This window comes from Nansenia antarctica (genome assembly GCF_963989245.1).
Source record: "Nansenia antarctica genome assembly, chromosome: 16".
Lineage (NCBI taxonomy): Eukaryota > Metazoa > Chordata > Actinopteri > Argentiniformes > Microstomatidae > Nansenia > Nansenia antarctica.
In genome coordinates, this window is record NC_137686.1 from 21,044,635 (window position 1) to 21,071,398 (window position 26,764).

At 42.1% G+C, this 26,764-nt stretch overlaps 1 protein-coding gene across 1 annotated transcript in view; it reads right to left on the reverse strand.

Moving 5' to 3' along the window:
- Positions 1-24,686: 24,686 nt before the first annotated feature.
- The window catches only part of LOC308172110 (receptor-type tyrosine-protein phosphatase mu-like), a gene marked incomplete at both ends in the record, with an annotated part of 129,989 nt that continues 127,911 nt past the window's right edge, over positions 24,687-26,764 (reverse strand). Inside the window, 3 exons of the mRNA XM_080547020.1 lie at positions 24,687-24,740; positions 24,999-25,134; positions 25,417-25,580. Of these exons, the coding sequence (XP_080403146.1) occupies positions 24,687-24,740; positions 24,999-25,134; positions 25,417-25,580 (354 nt within the window). The remainder of the gene's footprint in view (positions 24,741-24,998; positions 25,135-25,416; positions 25,581-26,764) is intronic.

Consider the following 26,764-nt stretch of genomic DNA (forward strand, 5'->3'; position numbering starts at 1 on the left):
GTACCACGCCAGAAAGGGCCTGACCTCCAGGGTTCTGATGTGTGTTGGTGTCTGGGTTGTCACGGTAACCTACGGGATATCCTTTATAGAGTCAGCCGCAGTGAGTCAGATCCTCATCATCATCCTCTGCGCCGTAACTATCGCGACCATCAGCATCTGTGACTTCTTCATCCTCAGGGCTCTGAAGAGATCTGACCCCGGAGGGCGAGGCCTCCACCCCCAGAAGAAGAAGGCTCTTCAGATCATCGTCAACAGCCTGGTCATGACGTTTTTTTCCTACCTTCCTCCCATGTACACATTATCTTTCGGCGTCCTGATGCCCATCAGTGTCAAAGTGTGTGTGTGCATCTTGGTCAACCTTGCTCTGGTCCCCCCCACAGTAGGAAGTGCTGTCATGCCTGTTCTCTACCTGAACAACCTGGGGAGGCTGGGCTGGCTCAGGTGTGGGAGGGGGGGGGCGTGATTCATGGTTCATTGATTCAGTTGTATTGGTTGTCTTTGCAAGATATGAGGTTGTTGTGGTCCATTGGATTACCTTGAGTAAGATGACAGGCTTTTATGTTACTAAAGGGATTCAAATGCTTTCAGCCTTTTCAAATGTATTTCATATTATTTTAAAAAAATACATTCAGATTCACAGCAACTTCTGTTGGTTTCAAATGAGGGTAACTAAAGTAGAACAAACATAGATTTGACCCTATATATGTTTGATTTGTTAATGTATTTCCCTAGCTCATTCTTAGATGTTATGTTTGTGATGGGGGGAGGGGGAGGGGTGGTGTCAATGTAAATATTTGATGTGAATCTGTCTTATTATGTGACCATATAAAAGAAAATCATTGACGAGTCATTAGGCTACTGATTAGGCTATAATTCTATATTCATATTAACATTTACATTACAATGTGCTTTTAAAGTGTGGAGAAACTAATAAAGGATTATTTCCATCATTGCTGATGTCTGCTGTTCTTTCAACTAAACATGTGGACAAATGTGGATAAATATCACTGGTACAGACTGACAGAAAGGTTCATTAAGGTTTATTAGGGTTCAGACAACCCAAAGTCATCTAGTCGTCTCCAGAATGAATAGAGTTAGTGGAGTTTAGAGGTTGTATCTTCAGCCATATAGTAAATACTCTATAATAGCCACACAGGAAATACTCTAATACTCTAACAACACACACCTGTACACAAATTACTAACATAGCTTTTCAGCCAGTGGAAGGTGTGTGACCACGTGATCTCTGGTCGTCTCTCTATCAACTCACCAACTTTGAATATGCAGATGTCACATATGATGTCACTGAGGATGGGACGTGATCCTCTAGTGGTTCTCAACTGGCCTGGCCTTGGGACCCACATTTTCCCATGGTCATTGAGTTGCGATCCACTTTTACATAATATATACAATTCAAACAGGAACTCTAATAAAAATGAACACTCAAATATTTCCAGTTATTGACAATTGATGATGTATTGTAGAACGTATTCATGTGGACTTTTTACAATAACAAAATATGACATATTTAATCAAAAAAGACTTCTTGGTTAAATATATATTTTTAAATAATTATTTCAGATTTCTCCGGTTCATCAACAATCTTGTTCATATCAGAATCTAATCTCATGTATGTGGCTGAAGATACAACCTCAGCTGCAGAACACAACTCGTCAACAGGCGACATATCACATCTCTTCTCTACCTGGACAACGTGAGGAAATGCATCTCACACACACACACACACACACACACACACACACACACACACACACACACACACACACACACACACACACACACACACACACACACATATTGTTGAGTTTCTGCTGCTATTGTTATTGTCTTTTTTCTTTTCTATTATTATTATTATTATTATTATTATTATTATTATTATTATCATTATTATTATTGAATTGCACTGTTAATTGTCGGTTGTTGCATTGTTGAGGAGTTGCTTGCAAGCATTTAATTACGCTCTATCTTGTATATTGTGTACTTGACCACACTAACATTTGATTTGATTTGGTTATCAGTCACACCTGAGTATACAGTATGTCCGTCACTGGCAGGGTGAGGCAGTCTCAGTCACACCTGCATATTCAAAGTTATAGAGAGACATAGAAATGTTACCTTGTCACAAACCCTCCTCTGGCTGAAAGGTAGGTGCTCTGTGTCTGCTTCTCCTGTTGTACGGAACTATAATAGAGTTAATATACTGTGTAATACCTATATTCAGTTTATGAATAATACAAATATACGATTCATAGAAGAACTCTAATAATTGACTCAAAAATATTTCCAGTTGTTGACAATTGATGAAGTATTGGTGAACTTTCTTTTATGTGGACTTTTTACTATAAAAAAAATAGACATATTTAATCTCAAGGACTTTCTGGAAAGATAGTTAGATTAATAAAATGATTATCATTATTTCTGATTTCTCAGGTTCATCAAAAATCTTGTTCTTATCAGCATCTCATCTCAACTATGTGGCTGAATATACAACCTCGGCTGCAGAATACAACTCTAAACTCCACTAACTCCACTGTCTCCGGGGACCCAGACTTCTTTAAAATATGTGTAGGCATGAATGAAGGTTTTATTATCATGATGGTTCTCTGTTCCCTCTGTGTCCTGTTTGGGGTCCCTGCATGTGTCACCGTCCTTTGGGAGCTATTGCAGAAACTCTGGAAAGGCACCCCCATCACCCCCAACCACGTCTTCATGCTAAACCTCACAGTCATGGACTTGGTCTACTTGAGTTTCATCCCCGTTCGATTGTGTAACTATCTCGTCTGGCACAACATGACCCTGAACAACATTCTTCCTTTCATCCAATCCCTGAGTATAAGTGGAAGACCTCTCTTCATGATGTGTATCTGTCTGGACTGCTACCTGGCTGTGGTGCATCCAATCACGTACCGCGCCAGAAAGGGCCTGACCTCCAGGGTTCTGATGTGTGTTGGTGTCTGGGTTGTCACGGTAACCTACGGGATATCCTTTATGGAGTCAGCCGCAGAAATGCGGAACCAGATCCTCGTCATCATCCTCTGCGCCGTAACTATCGCGACCATCAGCATCTGTGACTTCTTCATCCTCAGGGCTCTGAAGAGATCTGACCCCGGAGGGCGAGGCCTCCACCCCCAGAAGAAGAAGGCTCTTCAGATCATCGTCAACAGCCTGGTCATGACGTTTTTTTCCTACCTTCCTCCCATGTACACATTATCTTTCGGCGTCCTGATGCCCATCAGTGTCAAAGTGTTTATGTGCATCTTGGTCAACCTTGCTCTGGTCCCCCCCACAGTAGGAAGTGCTGTCATGCCTGTTCTCTACCTGAACAACCTGGGGAGGCTGGGCTGGCTCAGGTGTGGGAGGGGGGGGGCGTGATTCATGGTTGATTGATTCAGTTGTATTGGTTGTCTTTGCAAGATATGAGGTTGTTGTGGTCCATTGGATTACCTTGAGTAAGATGACAGGCTTTTATGTTACTAAAGGGATTCAAATGCTTTCAGCCTTTTCAAATGTATTTCATATTATTTTTTTAAAAATACATTCAGATTCACAGCAACTTCTGTTGGTTTCAAATGAGGGTAACTAAAGTAGAACAAACATAGATTTGACCCTATATATGTTTGATTTGTTAATGTATTTCCCTAGCTCATTCTTAGATGTTATGTTTGTGATGGGGGGAGGGGGAGGGGTGGTGTCAATGTAAATATTTGATGTGAATCTGTCTTATTATGTGACCATGTAAAAGAAAATAATTGACAAGTCATTAGGCTACTGATTAGGCTATAATTCTATATTCATCTTAACATTTACATTACAATGTGCTTTTAAAGTGTGGAGAAACTAATAAAGGATTATTTCCATCATTGCTGATGTCTGCTGTTTTTTTTAACTAAACATGTGGACAAATGTGGATAAATATCACTGGTACCGACTGACAGAAAGGTTCATTAAGGTTTGTTAGGGTTCAGACAACCCAAAGTCATCTAGTCGTCTCCAGAATGAATAGAGTTAGTGGAGTTTAGGGGTTGTATCTTCAGCCATAATAGTAAATACTCTATAATAGCCACACAGGAAATACTCTAACAACACACACCTGTACACAAAGTACAGCCAGTGGAAGGTGTGTGACCACGTGATCTCTGGTCGTCTCTCTATCAACTCACCAACTTTGAATATGCAGATGTCACATATGATGTCACTGAGGTGGGACGTGATATGATCCTCTAGACCAGTGGTTCTCAACAGAGATGGTCATTGAGTTGCGATCCACTTTTACATATACAATTCAAACAGGAACTCTAATAAAAATTAACACTCAAATATTTCCAGTTATTGACAATTGATGATGTATTGTAGAACGTATTCATGTGGACTTTTTACAATAACAAAATATGACATATTTAATCAAAAAGGACTTCTTGGTTAAATAATACTTTTTTAATAATTATTTCAGATTTCTCCGGTTCATCAACAATCTTGTTCATATCAGAATCTAATCTCATGTATGTGGCTGAAGATACAACCTCAGCTGCAGAACACAACTCGTCAACAGGCGACATATCACATCTCTTCTCTACCTGGACCACGTGAGGAAATGCATCTCACACGCACACACACACACACACACACACACACACACACACACACACACACACACACACACACACACACACACACACACACACACACACGCGCACACACACACACACACACACACACACACACACACACACATATTGTTGAGTTTCTGCTGCTATTGTTATTGTCTTTTTTCTTTTCTATTATTATTATTATTATTATTATTATTACTGTATTATCATTATTATTATTGAATTGCACTGTTAATTGTCGGTTGTTGCATTGTTGAGGAGTTGCTTGCACGCATTTAATTACGCTCTATCTTGTATATTGTGTACTTGACCAGTAACATTTGATTTGATTTGGTTATCAGTCACACCTGAGTATACAGTATGTCCGTCACTGGCAGGGTGAGGCAGTCTCAGTCACACCTGCATATTCAAAGTTATAGAGAGACATAGAAATGTTACCTCGTCACAAACCCTCCTCTGGCTGAAAGGTAGGTGCTCTGTGTCTGCTTCTCCTGTTGTACGGAACTATAATAGAGTTAATATACTGTGTAATACCTACATTCAGTTTATGAATAATACAAATATACGATTCATAGAAGAACTCTAATAATTGACACAAAAATATTTCCAGTTGTTGACAATTGATGATGTATTGGTGAACTTTCTTTTATGTGGACTTTTTACTATAAAAAATAGACATATTTAATCTCAAGGACTTTCTGGAAAGATAGTTAGATTAATAAAATGATTATCATTATTTCTGATTTCTCAGGTTCATCAACAATCTTGTTCTTATCAGTATCTCATCTCAACTATGTGGCTGAATATACAACCTCGGCTGCAAAATACAACTCTAAACTCCACTAACTCCACTGTCTCCGGGGACCCAGACTTCTTTAAAATATGTGTAGGCATGAATGAAGGTTTTATTATCATGATGGTTCTCTGTTCCCTCTGTGTCCTGTTTGGGGTCCCTGCATGTGTCACCGTCCTTTGGGAGCTATTGCAGAAACTCTGGAAAGGCACCCCCATCACCCCCAACCACGTCTTCATGCTAAACCTCACAGTCATGGACTTGGTCTACTTGAGTTTCATCCCCGTTCGATTGTGTAACTTTCTCGTCTGGCACAACATGACCCTGAACAACATTCTTCCTTTCATCCAATCCCTGAGTATAAGTGGAAGACCTCTCTTCATGATGTGTATCTGTCTGGACTTTTACCATCTAAGAAACATTACTAAGGTACAATCATTTCTCTCCCAGGCAGACACTGAAAAATTAATGCATGCGTTTGTTACTAGTAGGCTAGATTACTGTAATGCTCTCCTGACAGGTCTCCCCAAAAAAATGATAAATAGACTACAAATGGTTCAAAATGCTGCTGCTCGTGTCCTTACTAGGACCAAACGAAGAGCGCACATCACACCTGTCTTGAGATCACTACACTGGCTCCCTGTCAGTCATAGAATAGACTTTAAGATCCTTTTACTAGTTTATAAATCACTTCACTGTGATGCACCCAATTACATGGTGGACATGCTCATAAGATACACACCAGCTAGACCCCTACGGTCTAGTGGCACGGAACTTTTAATAGTGCCAGAGGCTAGGACAAAGAGATTTGGAGGATCAGCTTTTAGCATATATGCTCCTAGATTGTGGAACACCCTACCTGAGGGCCTGAGGTTGTCTAAAACTCAGGACATTTTTAAGCGTGACCTCAAAACCTACTTATTCAATGTCGCCTTTTGATACTACGGGAGACATTGGACATTATAGAACTAGGATCACTAGGCCATTACACCATACTCGTGTTTTGAGATTTGTGTTGACAGGAAAATGGACCCGGGTGCTGATGAGGCACTCTCAGCTCCAAATAGCACCTAGAGCAGTACTGGAACCGGTACAAGGGTGTACCAGGACCACCATCAGGTTGTATTGCTGTCATCTTTATTGTCTTTATTGTGTTGTTGCATCATAACTATGCCTAAGATTCTCTTTTGGCAGGACCTGTGACCATCCGGATGCAGAACGATGCAAATATAACACTAAATTTATGGACAGAGTGTACGCCGATAATATGCAAGGAATTTTTCCTGGATACATGGTGTACAGGTTTTTGCCCTTGCTTGCTTGCTTTGTGCCGGTGGTCCTTGGCCTCCCCTTGGGGACCGCTGGGTACTGGTAGGCAAACTGGCTAGTAGTCGCTCTATTGGTAGAGGGCTGCAAGGGAATTTTTTCCTGGCTACATAGTATACAGGTTTTTACTTTTGCCTGCTCGCGGCTCTGTCAGTATTGATTGATTGACTGATTGACTGAACATTTTCATTGTGTGAAGCGCATTGAGTTACATCTTGTAAGAAATGCGCTATACAAATAAAATTTGATTTGATTTGATTTGGACTGCTACCTGGCTGTGGTGCATCCAATCACGTACCACGCCAGAAAGGGCCTGACCTCCAGGGTTCTGATGTGTGTTGGTGTCTGGGTTGTCACGGTAACCTACGGGATATCCTTTATAGAGTCAGCCGCAGTGAGTCAGATCCTCATCATCATCCTCTGCGCCGTAACTATCGCGACCATCAGCATCTGTGACTTCTTCATCCTCAGGGCTCTGAAGAGATCTGACCCCGGAGGGCGAGGCCTCCACCCCCAGAAGAAGAAGGCTCTTCAGATCATCGTCAACAGCCTGGTCATGACGTTTTTTTCCTACCTTCCTCCCATGTACACAATATCTTTCGGCGTCCTGATGCCCATCAGTGTCAAAGTGTATGTGTGCATCTTGGTCAACCTTGCTCTGGTCCCCCCCACAGTAGGAAGTGCTGTCATGCCTGTTCTCTACCTGAACAACCTGGGGAGGCTGGGCTGGCTCAGGTGTGGGAGGGGGGGGGCGTGATTCATGGTTCATTGATTCAGTTGTATTGGTTGTCTTTGCAAGATATGAGGTTGTTGTGGTCCATTGGATTACCTTGAGTAAGATGACAGGCTTTTATGTTACTAAAGGGATTCAAATGCTTTCAGCCTTTTCAAATGTATTTCATATTATTTAACAAAAATACATTCAGATTCACAGCAACTTCTGTTGGTTTCAAATGAGGGTAACTAAAGTAGAACAAACATAGATTTGACCCTATATATGTATGATGATTTGTTAATGTATTTCCCTAGCTCATTCTTAGATGTTATGTTTGTGATGGGGGGAGGGGGAGGGGTGGTGTCAATGTAAATATTTGATGTGAATCTGTCTTATTATGTGACCATGTAAAAGAAAATCATTGACGAGTCATTAGGCTACTGATTAGGCTATACTTCTATATTCATATTAACATTTACATTACAATGTGCTTTTAAAGTGTGGAGAAACTAATAAAGGATTATTTCCATCATTGCTGATGTCTGCTGTTTTTTTTTAACTAAACATGTGGACAAATGTGGATAAATATCACTGGTACAGACTGACAGAAAGGTTCATTAAGGTTTGTTAGGGTTCAGACAACCCAAAGTCATCTAGTCGTCTCCAGAATGAATAGAGTTAGTGGAGTTTAGAGGTTGTATCTTCAGCCATATAGTAAATACTCTATAATAGCCACACAGGAAATACTCTAATACTCTAACAACACACACCTGTACACAAATTACTAACATAGCTTTTCAGCCAGTGGAAGGAGTGTGACCACGTGAACTCTGGTCGTCTCTCTCTATCAACTCACCAACTTTGAATATGCAGATGTCACATATGATGTCACTGAGGTGGGACGTGATATGATCCTCTAGACCAGTGGTTCTCAACTGGCCTGGCCTTGGGACCCACATTTTCCCATGGTCATTGAGTTGCGATCCACTTTTACATATATACAATTCAAACAGGAACTCTAATAAAAATGAACACTCAAATATTTCCAGTTATTGACAATTGATGATGTATTGTAGAACGTATTCATGTGGACTTTTTACAATAACAAAATATGACATATTTAATCAAAAAGGACTTCTTGGTTAAATATATATTTTTAAATAATTATTTCAGATTTCTCCGGTTCATCAACAATCTTGTTCATATCAGAATCTAATCTCATGTATGTGGCTGAAGAAACAACCTCAGCTGCAGAACACAACTCGTCAACAGGCGACATATCACATCTCTTCTCTACCTGGACAACGTGAGGAAATGCCTCTCACACACACACACACACACACACACACACACACACACACACACACACACACACACACATATTGTTGCGTTTCTGCTGCTATTGTTATTGTCTTTTTTCTTTTCTATTATTATTATTATTATTATTATCATTATTATTATTGAATTGCACTGTTAATTGTCGGTTGTTGCATTGTTGAGGAGTTGCTTGCACGCATTTAATTACGCTCTGTCTTGTATATTGTGTACTTGACCACTAACATTTGATTTGATTTGGTTATCAGTCACACCTGAGTATACAGTATGTCCATCACTGGCAGGGTGAGGCAGTCTCAGTCACACCTGCATATTCAAAGTTATAGAGAGACATAGAAATGTTACCTCGTCACAAACCCTCCTCTGGCTAAAAGGTAGGTGCTCTGTGTCTGCTTCTCCTGTTGTACGGAACTATAATAGAGTTAATATACTGTGTAATACCTATATTCAGTTTATGAATAATACAAATATACGATTCATAGAAGAACTCTAATAATTGACACAAAAACATTTCCAGTTGTTGACAATTGATGAAGTTTGGTGAACTTTCTTTTATGTGGACTTTTTACTATAAAAAAATAGACATATTTAATCACAAGGACTTTCTGGAAAGATAGTTAGATTAATAAAACGATTATCATTATTTCTGATTTCTCAGGTTCATCAAAAATCTTATTCTTATCAGTATCTCATCTCAACTATGTGGCTGAATATACAACCTCGGCTGCAGAATACAACTCTAAACTCCACTAACTCCACTGTCTCCGGGGACCCAGACTTCTTTAAAATATGTGTAGGCATGAATGAAGGTTTTATTATCATGATGGTTCTCTGTTCCCTCTGTGTCCTGTTTGGGGTCCCTGCATGTGTCACCGTCCTTTGGGAGCTATTGCAGAAACTCTGGAAAGGCACCCCCATCACCCCCAACCACGTCTTCATGCTAAACCTCACAGTCATGGACTTGGTCTACTTGAGTTTCATCCCCGTTCGATTGTGTAACTATCTCGTCTGGCACAACATGACCCTGAACAACATTCTTCCTTTCATCCAATCCCTGAGTATAACTGGAAGACCTCTCTTCATGATGTGTATCTGTCTGGACTGCTACCTGGCTGTGGTGCATCCAATCACGTACCACGCCAGAAAGGGCCTGACCTCCAGGGTTCTGATGTGTGTTGGTGTCTGGGTTGTCACGGTAACCTACGGGATATCCTTTATAGAGTCAGCCGCAGTGAGTCGGATCCTCATCCTCATCCTCTGCGCCGTAACTATCGCGACCATCAGCATCTGTGACTTCTTCATCCTCAGGGCTCTGAAGAGATCTGACCCCGGAGGGCGAGGCCTCCACCCCCAGAAGAAGAAGGCTCTTCAGATCATCGTCAACAGCCTGGTCATGACGTTTTTTTCCTACCTTCCTCCCATGTACACATTATCTTTCGGCGTCCTGATGCCCATCAGTGTCAAAGTGTATGTGTGCATCTTGTTCAACATTGCTCTGGTCCCCCCCACAGTAGGAAGTGCTGTCATGCCTGTTCTCTACCTGAACAACCTGGGGAGGCTGGGCTGGCTCAGGTGTGGGAGGGGGGGGGCGTGATTCATGGTTCATTGATTCAGTTGTATTGGTTGTCTTTGCAAGATATGAGGTTGTTGTGGTCCATTGGATTACCTTGAGTAAGATGACAGGCTTTTATGTTACTAAAGGGATTCAAATGCTTTCAGCCTTTTCAAATGTATTTCATATTATTTAAAAAAAAATACATTCAGATTCACAGCAACTTCTGTTGGTTTCAAATGAGGGTAACTAAAGTAGAACAAACATAGATTTGAACCTATATATGTATGATGATTTGTTAATGTATTTCCCTAGCTCATTCTTAGATGTTATGTTTGTGATGGGGGGAGGGGGAGGGGTGGTGTCAATGTAAATATTTGATGTGAATCTGTCTTATTATGTGACCATGTAAAAGAAAATCATTGACGAGTCATTAGGCTACTGATTAGGCTATAATTCTATATTCATATTAACATTTACATTACAATGTGCTTTTAAAGTGTGGAGAAACTAATAAAGGATTATTTCCATCATTGCTGATGTCTGCTGTTCTTTCAACTAAACATGTGGACAAATGTGGATAAATATCACTGGTACAGACTGACAGAAAGGTTCATTAAGGTTTGTTAGGGTTCAGACAACCCAAAGTCATCTAGTCGTCTACAGAATGAATAGAGTTAGTGGAGTTTAGGGGTTGTATCTTCAGCCATAATAGTAAATACTCTATAATAGCCACACAAGAAATACTCTAACAACACACACCTGTACACAAATTACTAACATAGCTTTTCAGCCAGTGGAAGGTGTGTGACCATGTGATCTCTGGTCGTCTCTCTATCAACTCACCAACTTTGAATATGCAGATGTCACATATGATGTCACTGAGGTGGGACGTGATATGATCCTCTAGACCAGTGGTTCTCAACTGGCCTGGCCTTGGGACCCACATTTTCCCATGGTCATTGAGTTGCGATCCACTTTTACATATATACAATTCAAACAGGAACTCTAATAAAAATGAACACTCAAATATTTCCAGTTATTGACAATTGATGATGTATTGTAGAACGTATTCATGTGGACTTTTTACAATAACAAAATATGACATATTTAATCAAAAGGGACTTTTGCAATTACAAAATACAATTGTTATAATTATTTCAGATTTCTCCGGTTCATCAACAATCTTGTTCATATCAGAATCTAATCTCATGTATGTGGCTGAAGATACAACCTCAGCTGCAGAACACAACTCGTCAACAGGCCACATATCACATCTCTTCTCTACCTGGACAACGTGAGGAAATGCATCTCACACACACACACACACACACACACACACACACACACACACACACACACACACTCTACATTTGCATATTGTTGAGTTTCTGCTGCAATTGTTTTTTTTTCATTTCTAATATTATTATTATTATTAGTGTGCTTGCAGGATGCAAGCAACACTATTGTTATTGTACATATATATTATTATGAATGAATGATGAATGGTCTTTATTGTCATTGATATAGTACAGGTACCAAACAACGACATTTGGGAGGGGTGGCTCCCCTGGTGCTAGGAAAAAAAAAAAAAAAAAAAACTAAAGAAAAACAAGAAGGGAAAGGAGCTGGTTTACATAAATAAAGGCTATGTACACTATCCACTATACTATACTGTACAAATAAAACACTGTGCTGTATTCTATGCTATGCTATACCTATTCTAACATTTCCTATTCTCTGCAACCTTATGTACCCTAGGGTTGTCATATTGCACATAGTGTTATTGCACATTCATTTAAAGTGTCGCAGTTTGCAGGCTTGAAATGTACATATTTGTGCCTCAGCACTACACCTGATTTTCAATCCAGCAGCTGCCATCATTAGTTAGCTTGCAGTAGCAAGCAGCACTTCTTAGTATTGTACATATATATTTAGTGTGCTGGGTGAGCTAGAGAAACGCGGTCTTCGCAGGGGGGTGCAGTGGAGTGGACCGGGGGGGGGGGGGGGGGGGGAATTGTACCTGTCTAGTTATAATAATAATTATTATTATTATTATTATTATATTATCTTAGCATTATCATAAGCCTTTGCTAGAAGGGGTGTTGAAGATGTTGTCTGTTGCTCTATCCCAGAAACGAGGTACTGAATAGGTAATCTAGAACAAAACCATGGGATTATGGGAACCATGGGATATACTGTATGTATTCTATTAACTTTTACAAAGTAAGTCAACTGAAAACACACATTCTCACTTGCAATGTCGAACAGGAGAATAACCCAGAATCAGGTCATTAGATTATGGTCCTAATGTATTGAGGAATGAACACTCTCAGGTTCATCTGCTGGTTGGTGTTTGGCCTAATGAGATGTGTGACAAAGTGGTGACTGATGCGGGTCATGCAGACAGACGTATAGGCGTCTCTAGTCCTTCCCTTTCTATGTTCGGCATATATGTGTCTCTGACATCATCTGGAGCGCAGGAAATGGAACGGCCATATGGAGCAGAAGATGGAAGAGTATTAGCCAGGATGCTAACTAGTAGGGGATGGGGGCAGGGATGGGGGCAGGCCTGAGAGCAGCAGGTGGACAGTTGTTCTCCATAGGGGGGGGGAGCTGGTTCCCACAGGTGACCTTTTTTCGTACTGTACCAATGAATGGCTGGAGAGCTGTGCTGTGGCTCAAACCACAAATAGAACATTACTATTGTACCTGCCGGGGCGGGTGTGGCGTAGGAGGTAGGGCTGGCGTCTAATGATCTCAAGGTCGGCAGATCGGCGGTGCGAACCCCGGTTGGCCACATGTCAAGGTGTCCTTGGGCAAGACACTGAACCCCAAATTGCTCCCAACGAGAGGGACGGCGCCTTGCGTGGTAGCTTGCCTCTATTGGTGTGTGAATGTGTGTGTGAATGGGTGAATGAGAGGCCATTGTAAAGTGCTTTGGAATAAGGCGCTATATAAGTCAGTCCACTTCCATGTACCTTATCATGGCTAACTCCGTTAAAGAACATGACAAAGACAAAAGATGCACTTTGCTTTAATGATAGTTAACTCAATTGCCACCGGGAAAAGATCATCAGAAAATCAAGGTCATCATTTGGTTAATAATGTGGCGTATTACAAGACTAGCAAAGTAACTTTTGATGGGCCCATGGTAATGCTGATGTGCAACATCAAACAACTCTGTTTCTCATAAACTGCTGGATCATCCTTCCTCTTGTCCGCGTCGTCTGCTACAAAGCGGTTTCTGCTGCGTTGACTTCGGCAGTCATCTCTACCAGTCAGTCAGGAAGCTTTAAAGAGTTGGCTAGCTCCTTTCTCCTGGCTCGTAGCATCGGAACGCTATAGAGCCATGATTTCACTGGGAGGAAAGCCTGCTTTGATCTACCATCCATGATAATATAGGTCACCTCTTCAGGGAAGAATAACAAAGAACCAGTGAGGCGGAAAATACCATTCAACTCACCTCTCAACTTCAATACAAAAGAGAAGCAAGTAGCCCCTTCAGACAGACCGTATGCAGGCAGGTTGATCTTTGGCATTTTTAACACAACGGTTCACGTCTCACAAAAGAGGGAGGAAAAAAAGCAACTACTATGAAATATGAAATATTGAACCTGTCATTTCCTATTCTGTAAGCTTGTATGTGCAGCCTTGTTCAGACAGTGTAGCCATGGCAACAGTTTCATAATGCATCGTGAAACACCTTGGAAGAGGTTTCTTTTTATCTGGGCTGGATGGGGAGTGAGGAAACTGGCTGAGGAGAATGAGTCAAATGAGAGGGCTAGAGTGCCACTGAGAGGCAGCGCTCCAGAATAATATTATACAAGACATATCTGTCTTCCCCTACAAAATCATGTGCCTCGCTGAAAGGTTATTGATACGGTAACTCAACAGTGATGAGACTCACAGACTCACACAGGGTGACAGTTAGGGTTGTGATCTTTTCACCGGCAAGTCATGTGGTTGATAGAACACCTGTCCCTCTGCAGAGAGGCCAAAGGGATTATTCAAGCCACAGAAAGGGCTTACGAGGGGGCCTATGAGGACTTCACACTGTACTGTAGCATGTCAATTATTTGTCAATGATTAGGCTACATCAGCATTAATATACATCCCAGAGGTAAGAGACCGACAACGTTGGTGAGGGATGTGAGTATCTGAGGGATCAGCTTTGCTGTGTTCGGTGCTCTGTGTACAACAGCTTGTTCTCCTGGTCCTAGAGGACGAACCCAGTCATGTGTGATGTGTAGAGAAGGCAGGCACTGGCGAGCATGATGGGGATGGGGGTGGGGGTGGGGGTGGGGATAGGGATGGGGATGGGGATGGGGATGGGGATGGGGATGGGGGTGGGGATGGGGGTGGGGATGGGGGTGGGCATGAAGCAGGGGTGTGTGAGATCCCATGCCAGGAGCTGACAGGACCAATCAGTGATGAGCACAGGCGCCATCCATGCATGCTACTCTCAGCCAGTCAGAGTAGCCCGGGCTGAGGGCACCTGCAGGGATCTATCGCCACAGCTTCAGAGCAGGAGTCACGCAGCATTACCTGACCAGGTAAGCCAAGCGTGAAGAAACATGGTCAGCCTTTTTCACGTCTGTGCCCAAGGTGTCCTTGAGAGTAGTCTCTGTATTTTAGGATGCCGAAAGGCAAGGGTTTGACATTTTATTGTCCGACACAAAATGTGTTTTATGTGTTTGACATTTTATTGTACGACACAAAAGGGCAGTTTTCTGTGTTTGACATTTTAGTTTTCTAGTTGGAACTCCACAACGTTGGCTTGTGAAACTAGCGTATGTAGTGAAACTAGGTCTAGTTTCTAGGATGTGGAACATATTCCATGTAGTTACGCCCATTGACTTTTCAATATGATTAAAATCAATAAATTTAGTTCATAATAATAATTGAGTCTATTCTCTCAAAAGTGTGTTTGTGTTTCATTTTGTAGGTCAACGTTACATAATCTCCATTTTTGACACCCCCTTTATCTGCTGTGTGTTTGAGGTCACCCCGCTTTTCATATGCAAATGTTTTAATCAACATTTTCCAATGAATTAAGCCTCCGAGCGGCTCAGACTCATTTGTGTTATCAGGCAAATTAACCTTGGGTGGTGGAGGACGTCTGTGGTTCTATTCGCATTAGAGTGTGTCTTCCATGTGTGGCCTGCTGAGTTGAAATGAGATATCAGCACTCTATTGACATCACTTTCCTCTTGAGGGAATTTAATAATCAAAATGTTACATAGCTGACCTGCAATCAGTGCCATTGTAAACAAAAACAAAAAAAAGAAGACAAATCAGATTCTGGTGATCAGAATCTTTCATGAACATATTCACATTGATACGGATATACAGTATAGCAAGTATTGATGTTGTATCCTCTTTCTACATGGGGTTCAGGCAAGGGTCAAGCTTGCCATTGATAGATTACAATCCTTCAAAGCTATTAGTCAAACATTGACTTTACTTTTAAAAATGCAATCTCTACAAAGAGGACTACCCTCCACATTTTTGGTAAACAACTTAGGGATGGAGAAATGTAACCACTCTAAATTTTATAGACAGAGCTACATTTTCACTTTAAGAACAAGAAACTCACAAATAGACATACACAAAAAAACTAAAAAAACAAACACAATAGTATAAAAAAGAATTAGTTAACAATATTGACACAGAGGCCAACAGTAGGGAGGGCAGTTTTTCTGGAGCCAGTATTTTGTAAAGGCCTTTTCACTTGCAGTTAATAACATCTTTAAAAGGTAGGTATCATCTTTACTTAGCCCATCAGGATTATGACTAAGGTTAAGGATATACAGTAAATGTTGTACTGATGCTAAAACCCCGTTTTTTTTAAAGATTATTTCTGCTACTTCCTTCCAAAAGGTCTGAATAGAGGGGCAGGACCAGAAAACATGTGCATGATCAACCACGGTCTCTCCACATTCCCTCCAACAACACAAATGAATGCCAGTTTGTTTAGATTTCTGTTTTCGAGTAATAATTTGACTTGATATTTCAAGAAATCTCTCCAGGTCAGAGAGTTGGTGGAGGATGACTGTGTCTCCCAGGCATTCAGCCACATGTCTTTGGTTATTTCAATGTCCCATTCTTTTTCCCATCATTGTTTCACGTAATCTGTCTGCTTATAAGACTGTAAGTATTTACTGAGTTATATGATCTGCAACCACCGCCCTGAACATTTTAAAATAGGAAGCACACTGCATTTTAGCATTTTAGCATTTTAAATCATAATACTGTTTTTATTACTATTATTTTTAAATGACTAGACTTTTTAAATAGGCACTACATAAACACTGTTATATCTGTCTGTTTTTATTGTATGTATGTGACCAATGTGTGTTTTTTAATGTGGAAACTGTATTCTTGAGCTGCACTTCTGCCTGTCAAAGGAGAATTTCTGTCACTCTGTGACAGACAATAAAGCATTCTTGAATCTTGAATCTTGAATCTTGAAATATGTGAATACTAGTTGGTGTCTCTCTTGGGTTAGAGCCCTTTACCTCCTTACACCGAGCTGTAAATACCTATAGAAGTCCTGCCTACCCAACCCATGTCTGACATAGATCATTAAAGCTATTAATCTCCCCATTTTTAACTAACTTTCATATTGAGGCGATACCAGAATAAACCCATTGTAAATCTAATATAAAGATATTACCTAATCTGGTATAAAGCCAGGGTCGTATGCAGGCCATCTGAGCAGTTTGATCTCATTTTGGAGTTGAAAACGTTTAATCCCTTCTACCCATACCTTTGAAAAATTCACCCATTGGCTCGTCTTCTGTACTATTTTCCTTCTCATTACCAACACAGCCAAGTAATGATTGCATTGGGAAATCTATTAGAGATAACTCCATAGTCTTCCGTTTGGCAGCATAGGATGGGTTACACCACTTTACAAGAGGTCTCAACTGAGCTGCCAAATAATAATCCTTTAAAGATGGGAGGGCCATGCCGCCCCCCCCCCTCTCCCCGACAGCTGGAGTTTCACCCTTGGTCTCTTTTTGTCCCAAATGAATCTTGAAATATGCTTATTCCATTCTCTAAATTGTTTCAGGGGGATCTCTACTGGAAGCGATAAGAAAAGGTATAATAACCCGGTGAGAATGTTCATTTTAACTGACCTGATTCTGCTGCCAAAGTCGAGAGGGAGCAAGCCCCACACATCAAGGTCATCATATTTTTTTGTTTGTTAATGCAGTTATAGTTAATATCAAACAACTTTGATAGATCTTTGGGTAAATCTACTCCCAGATACCTGATGTGGAGAGAGTGCCAGTTGAAATTAATGAATCTTGCAGTGAGTTTCTGCGTAGGGGTTTAATTAAATGTCATAACCTGAGTTTTATGTGTGTTAAGAGTACATCTTGAATATAGCCCATATGTTTCTAACATTTTTGATTAATAAAGGCAGACCTGAACCTGGGTCCATGATTGTGACCAGTACATCATTTGCATAAAGACTCACTCTATACTCCATATCTCCTATAGATATACCCTTCAAATCTGTTTCCTCTCGTATTGCTTGGGCTAGGGGTTCGCAAATTATACATCTAACTATATTTTGAAGCTATACATTTTTAGTTTATTGCTTACAAACAATGACGTAAAACAAGCTTATGGGTTCTGGTGGGGTAAGACAGTTGAACTAAGCTCATGAGGCATTTCTAAATGATATTCTTCAAGAATCAACAGCTAAGGGGCGCTTGGTGGCATAGCACACTTAAGGCATCAACCATGTAAGTCCCCGGTTCGATTCTGGCCATCGACATATCCTGTATGTTATCCCTCCTCTCTCTCACCCATGCTTCCTGTCGATCTCTACTGTCTCTATCCCAATAAAGCAGAAATGCCCTAAAAACATATATTTTTTTAAAAAGAAAGGAAAAGAAAATGTATGTACTGTATGTACAGTACTAATTAGACTGCCCCTTTAAAGATGAAAGGATTGCTACAAAACTGCACTACAAAGAGATCAAACAGACCCATTGTATCTCCCCATGCACAGCACACTCAACCAGCCCAGCTGTAGTACAGTAAAAGTACAACCCTGATTGTATCACTAAACACCTCAGCTTGGCAAGCTGCTGGCTAACTAACACTGTGAGTGTCTGCTGGCAGGCTGCCTGACATGTTGTCTAAATCACTGAGACATACCTATTATCACCTTGGTGGTGTTGAAGAGCAATGGAGAGAGAGAGAGAGAGAGAGAGAGAGAGAGAGAGAGAGAGAGAGAGAGAGAGAGAGAGAGAGAGAGAGAGAGAGAGAGAGAGAGAGAGAGAGAGAGTAAGAGACTATCCTGGCCCATATCCAGTACTGGCCATTGAAAGTGCCTACTCAGTCCTTTTTCTCTCAAACGCACTCCAGAGCAGTGAAGGGGAATGGGACAATAAAAAATCTGCTGCTTTGTTTTAACCGCATTATCGACAGCCACAGCATAAGAGGGGGGTTTCTCTGCTGTTTATCACCCCCAAGGGACCAAACACAACATTGTTATTGCCCATAACGCCCTTGCGGCAAGTAAAAACCTCATCCTTAAATACAGCAATGCTTATCAGTTGACTGTGTGTTTAGCGTAGATTTAACCTTCTGGCGTATCATTGCGATACACAATATTCTCAACTAATCTTTATTGACATTGGCTCCCTGTACAGACACAATTAAGAGAGGTGACACACAAATTGAGAGACTACTCTCTGGTTTCTGGTCTGCATCTCTTCATTGATTGCTATCTGCTGTTCGTTACCAGGGGGCTGGTACACAAGTACAGCTGGCGTCAATTATAATATGTTCCAATAGGGAGAGAGGAATTGATGGCCAGAGTGAGCTGTCAGAGCTTCTGCAGATGAGTAATGACAGTGTCCTCCGTGTGTTCCTAGTTACATTATCAGAACACATCCATTATTGTCAATTGTGTTGTCTTCAATCTCGCAATACCCAATAAATATATTGTACCAACAGGGGAGGCTGGTGGAGGTCGAAATCGGAGGACGGGCTCATTGTAATGCATGGAATGGCATGAGGAATGGTATCAAGCAGACAATGAGCTCATCCTCCGATTTCCACCTCCACCAGCATCTCCATACAAGGTACAGTTATAGATCCTAATGCAGATATACTATCACTATCACACTGTCAGTGAGCTCCTACGATACATCTGCTTGCTGTCGAGCTGCCATGTAAACATTGTGTACACAAAGATAGAATACTGTGTGATGGAGGACAAAGATAAAAGAACTGACTCCCAATCACTCCGGCACCGCAACGCCATTACAGCACCATGGCAACGGATGAAGACGTGCAGCCCTCTCTAGATGGGGGCCACCGCTGGTTTGCCTCCCCTCCTCCTCTGACTGGCAGGAAAGCTCCACAGGGCTGCTATGGCAACAGACTGATTATATGCAGAGGGGGGCTGTCGCTGCCACGGCAACATCAGGGCCAAGCCATTTGTTACAGAGAGTCTGAGGAAATTAGATTGACTTTGATGAGAACTTGACCTCCGGCAGATTCCCAAAGAGAGTTTAAATCTAGGGACGGAATCTCCAAATGAGGATTGATGTTCATTGATGTTTGGATTTCTGAGGGCTATAACTACGGTGGGGGAATAGGGAGATATCTGTAAATTGATTTTTTGGGGGGAGGATTTTAAAAAAAAATATTCTTAAAATGTCAAATACTATTTTCTTGTGGTATAGCAGTTCAGTGAGTCTAGGATAGAGCAGATATTCTACCGTTTATTGATGTGAGAATATCTCTGAACTCCTCACACACACACAAACAATAGAAATGTTGTCAATGTGACATATAATCACTTTGACAGCTGCGTGAGAGGAAAAGTTAGTGCTCTGAAAATGGAAATACATCCATCAACTCTGCTGGGACAATCCTTCTCAGAACAGACATCTCTGTCTCCTTCATATGCATGAAGATGGAAGAGAAGATGAAATATGGATTTCCGGCTGACGTGAGAACTCGACAGGGGCACTTGTGTGTGCCGGGTTGGTTCATTGATTGATCTCTCCCTCCCCAAACGCTTGATAGTAGGCTGCAGCCCAAAGCAAATACACACACACAGGCTCCTGAATTAGTTGAGATCCACCCAAACACCACTGTAATGGGAAAAGATGAATGCTAATGCATACAACAGGACAAGCTATTTACACAGAATGGAATGGGTATGACAGAGACGCCTATAGGCAGAAACATATGATTACATATTTGGCAGCATCCACGTGTAAATGGAACAGCACATTTGAAACTGAGATGATGTGATGTTATCAAGATAATTCATAATTGATTAAGTTTCCTCCTCTGTATTCTGCATTATTGAGGCGTACAGTCGTGACTGTTGTCTGTGAAGGAAAAAGACAGACAGGAGAGAGAAAACGGAGCAGTTATTGTAACGGAGACCGAACCAGAGAAAGAAACAATAATCATGTCTCTAGTCGAAGAGAGAGAAAAAAAGCAGAGAGGGAGAGTTCTGATAGCTTCAACCTTTCACTTCCTAGGTGGGTGTACTGGACAGCATTGTGTCAGTGTGTGCTGCTTGCCTGGGTTGCCTGGGATGCAGCTAGTGTGTTTAGGCCGAGAACACATACACCTTTATTATAACTGACAACACACCGAATATGAACCTTGTACTGTTTGGTTAACAAAGTAGAGCTACAGTCCCAACAATGTGGAGCCATTTTAAATGTTACAGTCATTCTTGTTATTCATTCTAGAACACTAGGATGTATAAGCAACTCACTGGACAAAGACATCTGTGAATAATAAGCATGTAAGGCAGAGAATGTGGTCATTTAGGCCTACAGTAGCCTAAGTTATGAAATCAGGGCAAAGACCGCCACCTGCAGGCATTCACTGGTATACAATTTACTCTCAAAGGCAGGAATAATGGTTCTTACTCATTGTCACATCTGGTGGACAAATGATGTTATTACACCCTATGCTAAAATGAGTGCTCTGCTCCCATCTGGACTAATTTTCATTTAGCAAATACCCCCTTAATAAATGACGTGGTAGATCTGGCTGATGCCCAACAGAGAGCGGCAGAGAAAGGGCAAGGGCAAGAAAACGAAGGGCAAGAAATGAGAGCGAGAAAAAACATGCACAACACTTTGGCAGCTAAAACACCTGTGACTCACCTTGGTAAAAGACATTCCACTGAAAGACAGATCGCCCCACCTAATTAGAAGGCACGTGCTCTCCTTAGGTCAATTGCAATCACCCGTGCGAGTTAGCCACCGATCTAGACAAATGTGTCCTGCATTGAAATGGATTGATTCAAATGAACACAGCAGGCCTATCAGGCCAACCAGCTGAGGGGATTATTCCTATGCATTTGCAGGCCAGCTGCTCACTCTGCCTATCAATGTGTGTGTGTGTGTGTGTGTGTGTGTGTGTGTGTGTGTGTGTGTGTGTGTGTAAGTGTGTGCCAAGGTGTGTGTGTGTGTGTGTGTGTGTGTGTGCGTATGTGTGAATGTCTGGATATTGGCCCAAGGAACATCTGGTGTGGATGCCCCCAGCAACTCAACCAGCACCCAGCACCTCCCAGCTCTCCACACATCTCTCTCTTCCCCTCTCCCTCTCTCACTCACTCCGTCTCATCTCTCACAATCTCTTACCTTACTCCATCTCACCCCCCCCCCCCCCCTCTCCCTTTCTCTCTCTCAGACCCCCCCCCCCCCCCCCTCTGTCCGTGTGTGAAGAGAGTATTAATCCAGCACAGAAGAAATAAAAATATGAAATAGTAAAGACAGCCTCCCTGGTCCCGGCAGCGCCTGTGGTCCGGACCAGCTGGAGTCTTCTGGAAGGCAACAAGACAACCTGCGGCGCCCGTGATGATGTGCCAAGGAATCCTGTCGCCTGTCCAACAGACCCCCGCCAGCGCGCTGCTGGAGATGACAGGAGCTAAGCAGCTAAATTAATAAAGAGGGATTGAGAAGCCAACTACTAGAGGATTTGGTGAACCTAGGGAGGTTTGGTACCAGAGGGGTTTGTATGTACCAGAACACCTCGTGTGTACCTGGATGATCACTGAATAACTGAAGGGCCCATGTGTCCCTGTGACAGCAGCTGGTGAAACCCTGAACAAGTCGCCAACCGACAGACCGTTTTTTTTTAGACTTTTATTCAGAAAAACGTAAATAAATGTCAGTGTTTGCAATGCAATGGATTCGGTGAGTAATCCCCACTACTAACTAGTTTGTGTAGAGTAGTGGGGATTACTTACTGAATCCATTGCATTGCCATGTTTTGGCTTGACTAGCGAGTGTGTCGTTGATTTTCAACAACGCTGAAATGTATTTACATTTTTCAGAATAAAAGTCTGAACATTGAACTTTGTAGAACGGTAGACGGTGGTACTAGAGCAGGACAGCAGAGCAGGTGAGAGGGTATCACCATAGCTCTGCTGCTATGAAACGCAAATCACTTCATGGTCAAGAACTATTAGGTCAAGAAAATATTGATATACCACTATCAAATACCATTGCATTGATTTCAGAGCAGATCAATTAATTAATTTGAGCACAAAGCCCACACTAATTGTCATGTACAGCAATATAGCAACATATAATCGTTCAATAATAGATAAATAAAGACATAGCCTAACTGACATTAGATATAACACCACTGGTTCAGCCAAGAGAAAACTGTCTCACAAAGTGCTGACATTCTCCAACCCTCCAGTAGATGTCCCTACAACCTTGCGTCTACTCTCTTCCCTAAGCCGCTTTGGCATGTAATACTAGGCCACATCTTACTATTCCAGTTAAACAGAAGAAAACAAGAACCAATGCTTGTACTGTAGGTACATTTATATCTTTTTACAGTGGAATTTATTTGTCATACAGGATGACCAAAAAAGCACACAATTACAATCAATAAAAATCAACAAACCCATAAAACATGATTGTCACTTAATGCAAGTCACAAAAAAGTACATGAATAAATAATCTACAGAAATATGTACAATATGCACAACAATAACAAAATGGAAGTGCAAATAAAGCTTTGGATCCCTGTACAGGAAATAACGTAAGCAAATGTAGATTGTGCCGACTCTTCCCCCTCCTCCTCTGATGCGATAATCTATAAGTCATAATTCACAGGACATTTAGTAACATTTAGGCATTTTAACTCCTGCTTGATGGCCTTTAATTAATAATGTTATTCGACTTTTGAGCAGAAAAAACATGATTGGAGAGAGATATAAAAAATGAACACATTACATTACGTACAGTGTATCGCATTCCACGAGAAACTGGAAAGTATGGACGCTTGTTATCCCATGAGGATCAAGGCAACAACCACAAGACCACAGGTGAGAGGGAGCAGGGCTGCGTTCCGATATCCCCGCTAGCATACCACGTAGAAAGCATGGACAATACAATACATTGCTTCGTTCCATTTGGTACTATACTGTGACAGCAGCTGGTGAAACCGGGAACAAGTCGGCAGACGATTTAATGTTCAAACTTTTATTCTGAAAAATGTAACTATATTTCAGACTTTTATTCAGATTTAAAAAAATACATTTCAACGTTGTTGAAAATCAATGACACACTCGCTAGTCAACTAACACAGCTTGTTTTGTGAGCCTGCTAACAATGTAAAGTAGTGTTATAGTTAACTAGGTAGTAGAGGGGATTACTCACCCAATCCATTGCATTGCAATGTTTTGGCTTGACTAGCGAGTGTGTCATTGATTTTCAACAATGTTGACATTTATTTTCAAAATTCTGAATAAAAGTCTGAACATTTTGATTGGTTGGCGACTTGTTCCCGGTTTCACCAGCTGCTGTCACGGTTAGTGAGGATATTGGACCAAAGCCGTACTAGAGAGGAGGCGACTGGACTGACTCACTGCCGTGAAGAACCATTGTGTTCCTGCATTGCTCCAGGTAGCTTGGGCAGACTGACTGACTGACTGACTGACTGACTGAAGTATTTATACTGTACATCTCTATGACCTTCCTCATCTAGCGGATCCAACAGAAGTAAAAGAGACTTGGTCAAATGATGAGGGTGTTTGGCCCTGGTTTGCCCCTTGTCTTTACACATGGACGCACGCACACACGCACACACGCACGCACGCACGCACACACACTCACACACACACACACACACACACACACACACACACTCACACACACTCACACACACACACACACACACACACACACACACACACACACACACACACACACACACACACACACACACCCGCATCTGAACTGCTTTCTAGTGTAATGTCCATGTCCCAAACCTTCAGTCTCTGTTAAAGTTCTGAGTGGAGGCTTTTAACACCTGTTACCCAGAGTTCAAGTACTCCAGTGCCACTTCGTAGCAGAACTTATACTGGTCCTAGAAAACAAAACAAAGACAAAAGTAGCTGTTATTCACACAGATCCAACGATCCAAATGCCTCACCGTTGTTCTTACTGACCTAAACATCGACACGTTACACTTGATGATATCAACAAACACTACTTCAGGCTTGATCACCGCACCATGGACAAAGGTGTTGCTATGGTATCTAGGTACAATACTACTACAGTAGAGTAGCGCTAGTATCAGTATCGATAACCTTTCGTGTCAAACTACTAGGAAGAGCGTTATTACCAGTAGGTCCACCATGTTGGGCTTGTTGTTCCTCAGGGTTTTGACCGCATGGAACACGTCCACAGAGCGCTGGTGCTGGAGCATCTCACACACGATGCTGATGGCACAGAAGGTCCCACTGCGGCCCCCTCCGTTCCTGCAAGGAGACACACACACACACACACACACCAGGGTTAGACACCACCAAGGGCACACACACATTGGTACAATACAGGGAGAGGGGTGGGGAGAGGGAGATGGTGACTATTGCGTCCAGATCAAGGTTGAGATATACTGTAAGCCTACCAGTGAAGAAACGAAAGATAAATGGCTGTGTGATGTAGTGAGCATATTTAGCCAGTAGGTGGGGGTGTTTCCCCTCTTTTGCCCTCTGAGTCTAAAACCCCCCACTAACAGGTCCACTAACAGTGTGACTTACAGACAGTGTACCACGGTGCGCCCCTCCCCTCCGTCGTACTCCTCCTGCCACTTGTCCACCTGTCTGATGAGCTTGAGGAAGGAGCGCTTGGACATGGGCGTGTCTCTGTACATGGGCCAGCCCAGGAACTGGAACTGCTGCACCATGCGGTACCCGTCCTGGGGCTGGAGGAAGAAGAGAAGAAGAAGGATTTATTTGCCGTGCAAATCAACTTGTCAGTCAGTTGTTGGGAGTCTGGTATTTTTTGCTCTAGGCACAGGGTCAGCCATAGTCAGCGCCCCTGGAGTACACAGGGACATACTATACTAGTAAATAATATACTGGTAAATAATACTAGTAAATACAGGCTGTGGGACAGACACACAGACACACAGACACACAGACACACAGACACACATACAGACACACAGACACACAGACAGACAGACACACAGACAGACACACAGGCACACAGACAGACACACAGACACACAGACAGGCAAACAGACACACAGACACACAGACAGGCAGACAGACACACAGACAGGCAGACAGACACACAGACACACAGACAGACAGACACACAGGCAGCTTACGAGACACACAGAGGTGGAAATAAAGAGAGCCACGTGTAACCAGTGAGTGACAAGTAACACAGACTAGTATCTAGGACAGATCAATATTACAGACAGACAGACAGACAGACAGAGGCGATGGGTAACTAGTCAGAGAGACAGGCAAACACCAAAAGTCACACACACACACACACACACACACACACACACACCAACCCTGATTAAACAAACACAGTTCCAGCAGTGACAGCAGTCGTCAGTCATTACTGTGCGATAACACTCACAGAGGAGACGGATTTAATTTGGATGCCCCTGGTGGCGAGAGGCTGTCATGACACTCTAGTCTATAGTGGGTGTTTGTGCAGTGCAGGCCGGCTGGCCACCTTCCACCATAAGGAGCTTATGCAGGGGACAGCAGGTGAGGCAGCCGGGGGTCAGAACCTCGTTAGTGTACTGAGTTAATGTTTGTGTCAACAGTGTTTTGTGTTGAATGTACTGAGTTCAGTGGAGGCTGGTGGAGGGACACACAGGACGACCGGCTTATTGTAACGCGTGGAATGGAATCAGGAACGCTCTCGAGCATAATGAGCTTGACACCATTCCTCATTCCTGATTCCGGACGCTGACGTTGCTTGTTTTCGCCTCACGAAATCTAGATATACTTGCAGTATACAGAGTAGATTGTCCTACAAAGACACTTAGATTTAGATTTAGTAATCTACAAATTAATTAGACCCCTATACTTTCTTTTATTTATTTTGTTATTTTTTTAATTTTTATTTTACTACTCGATC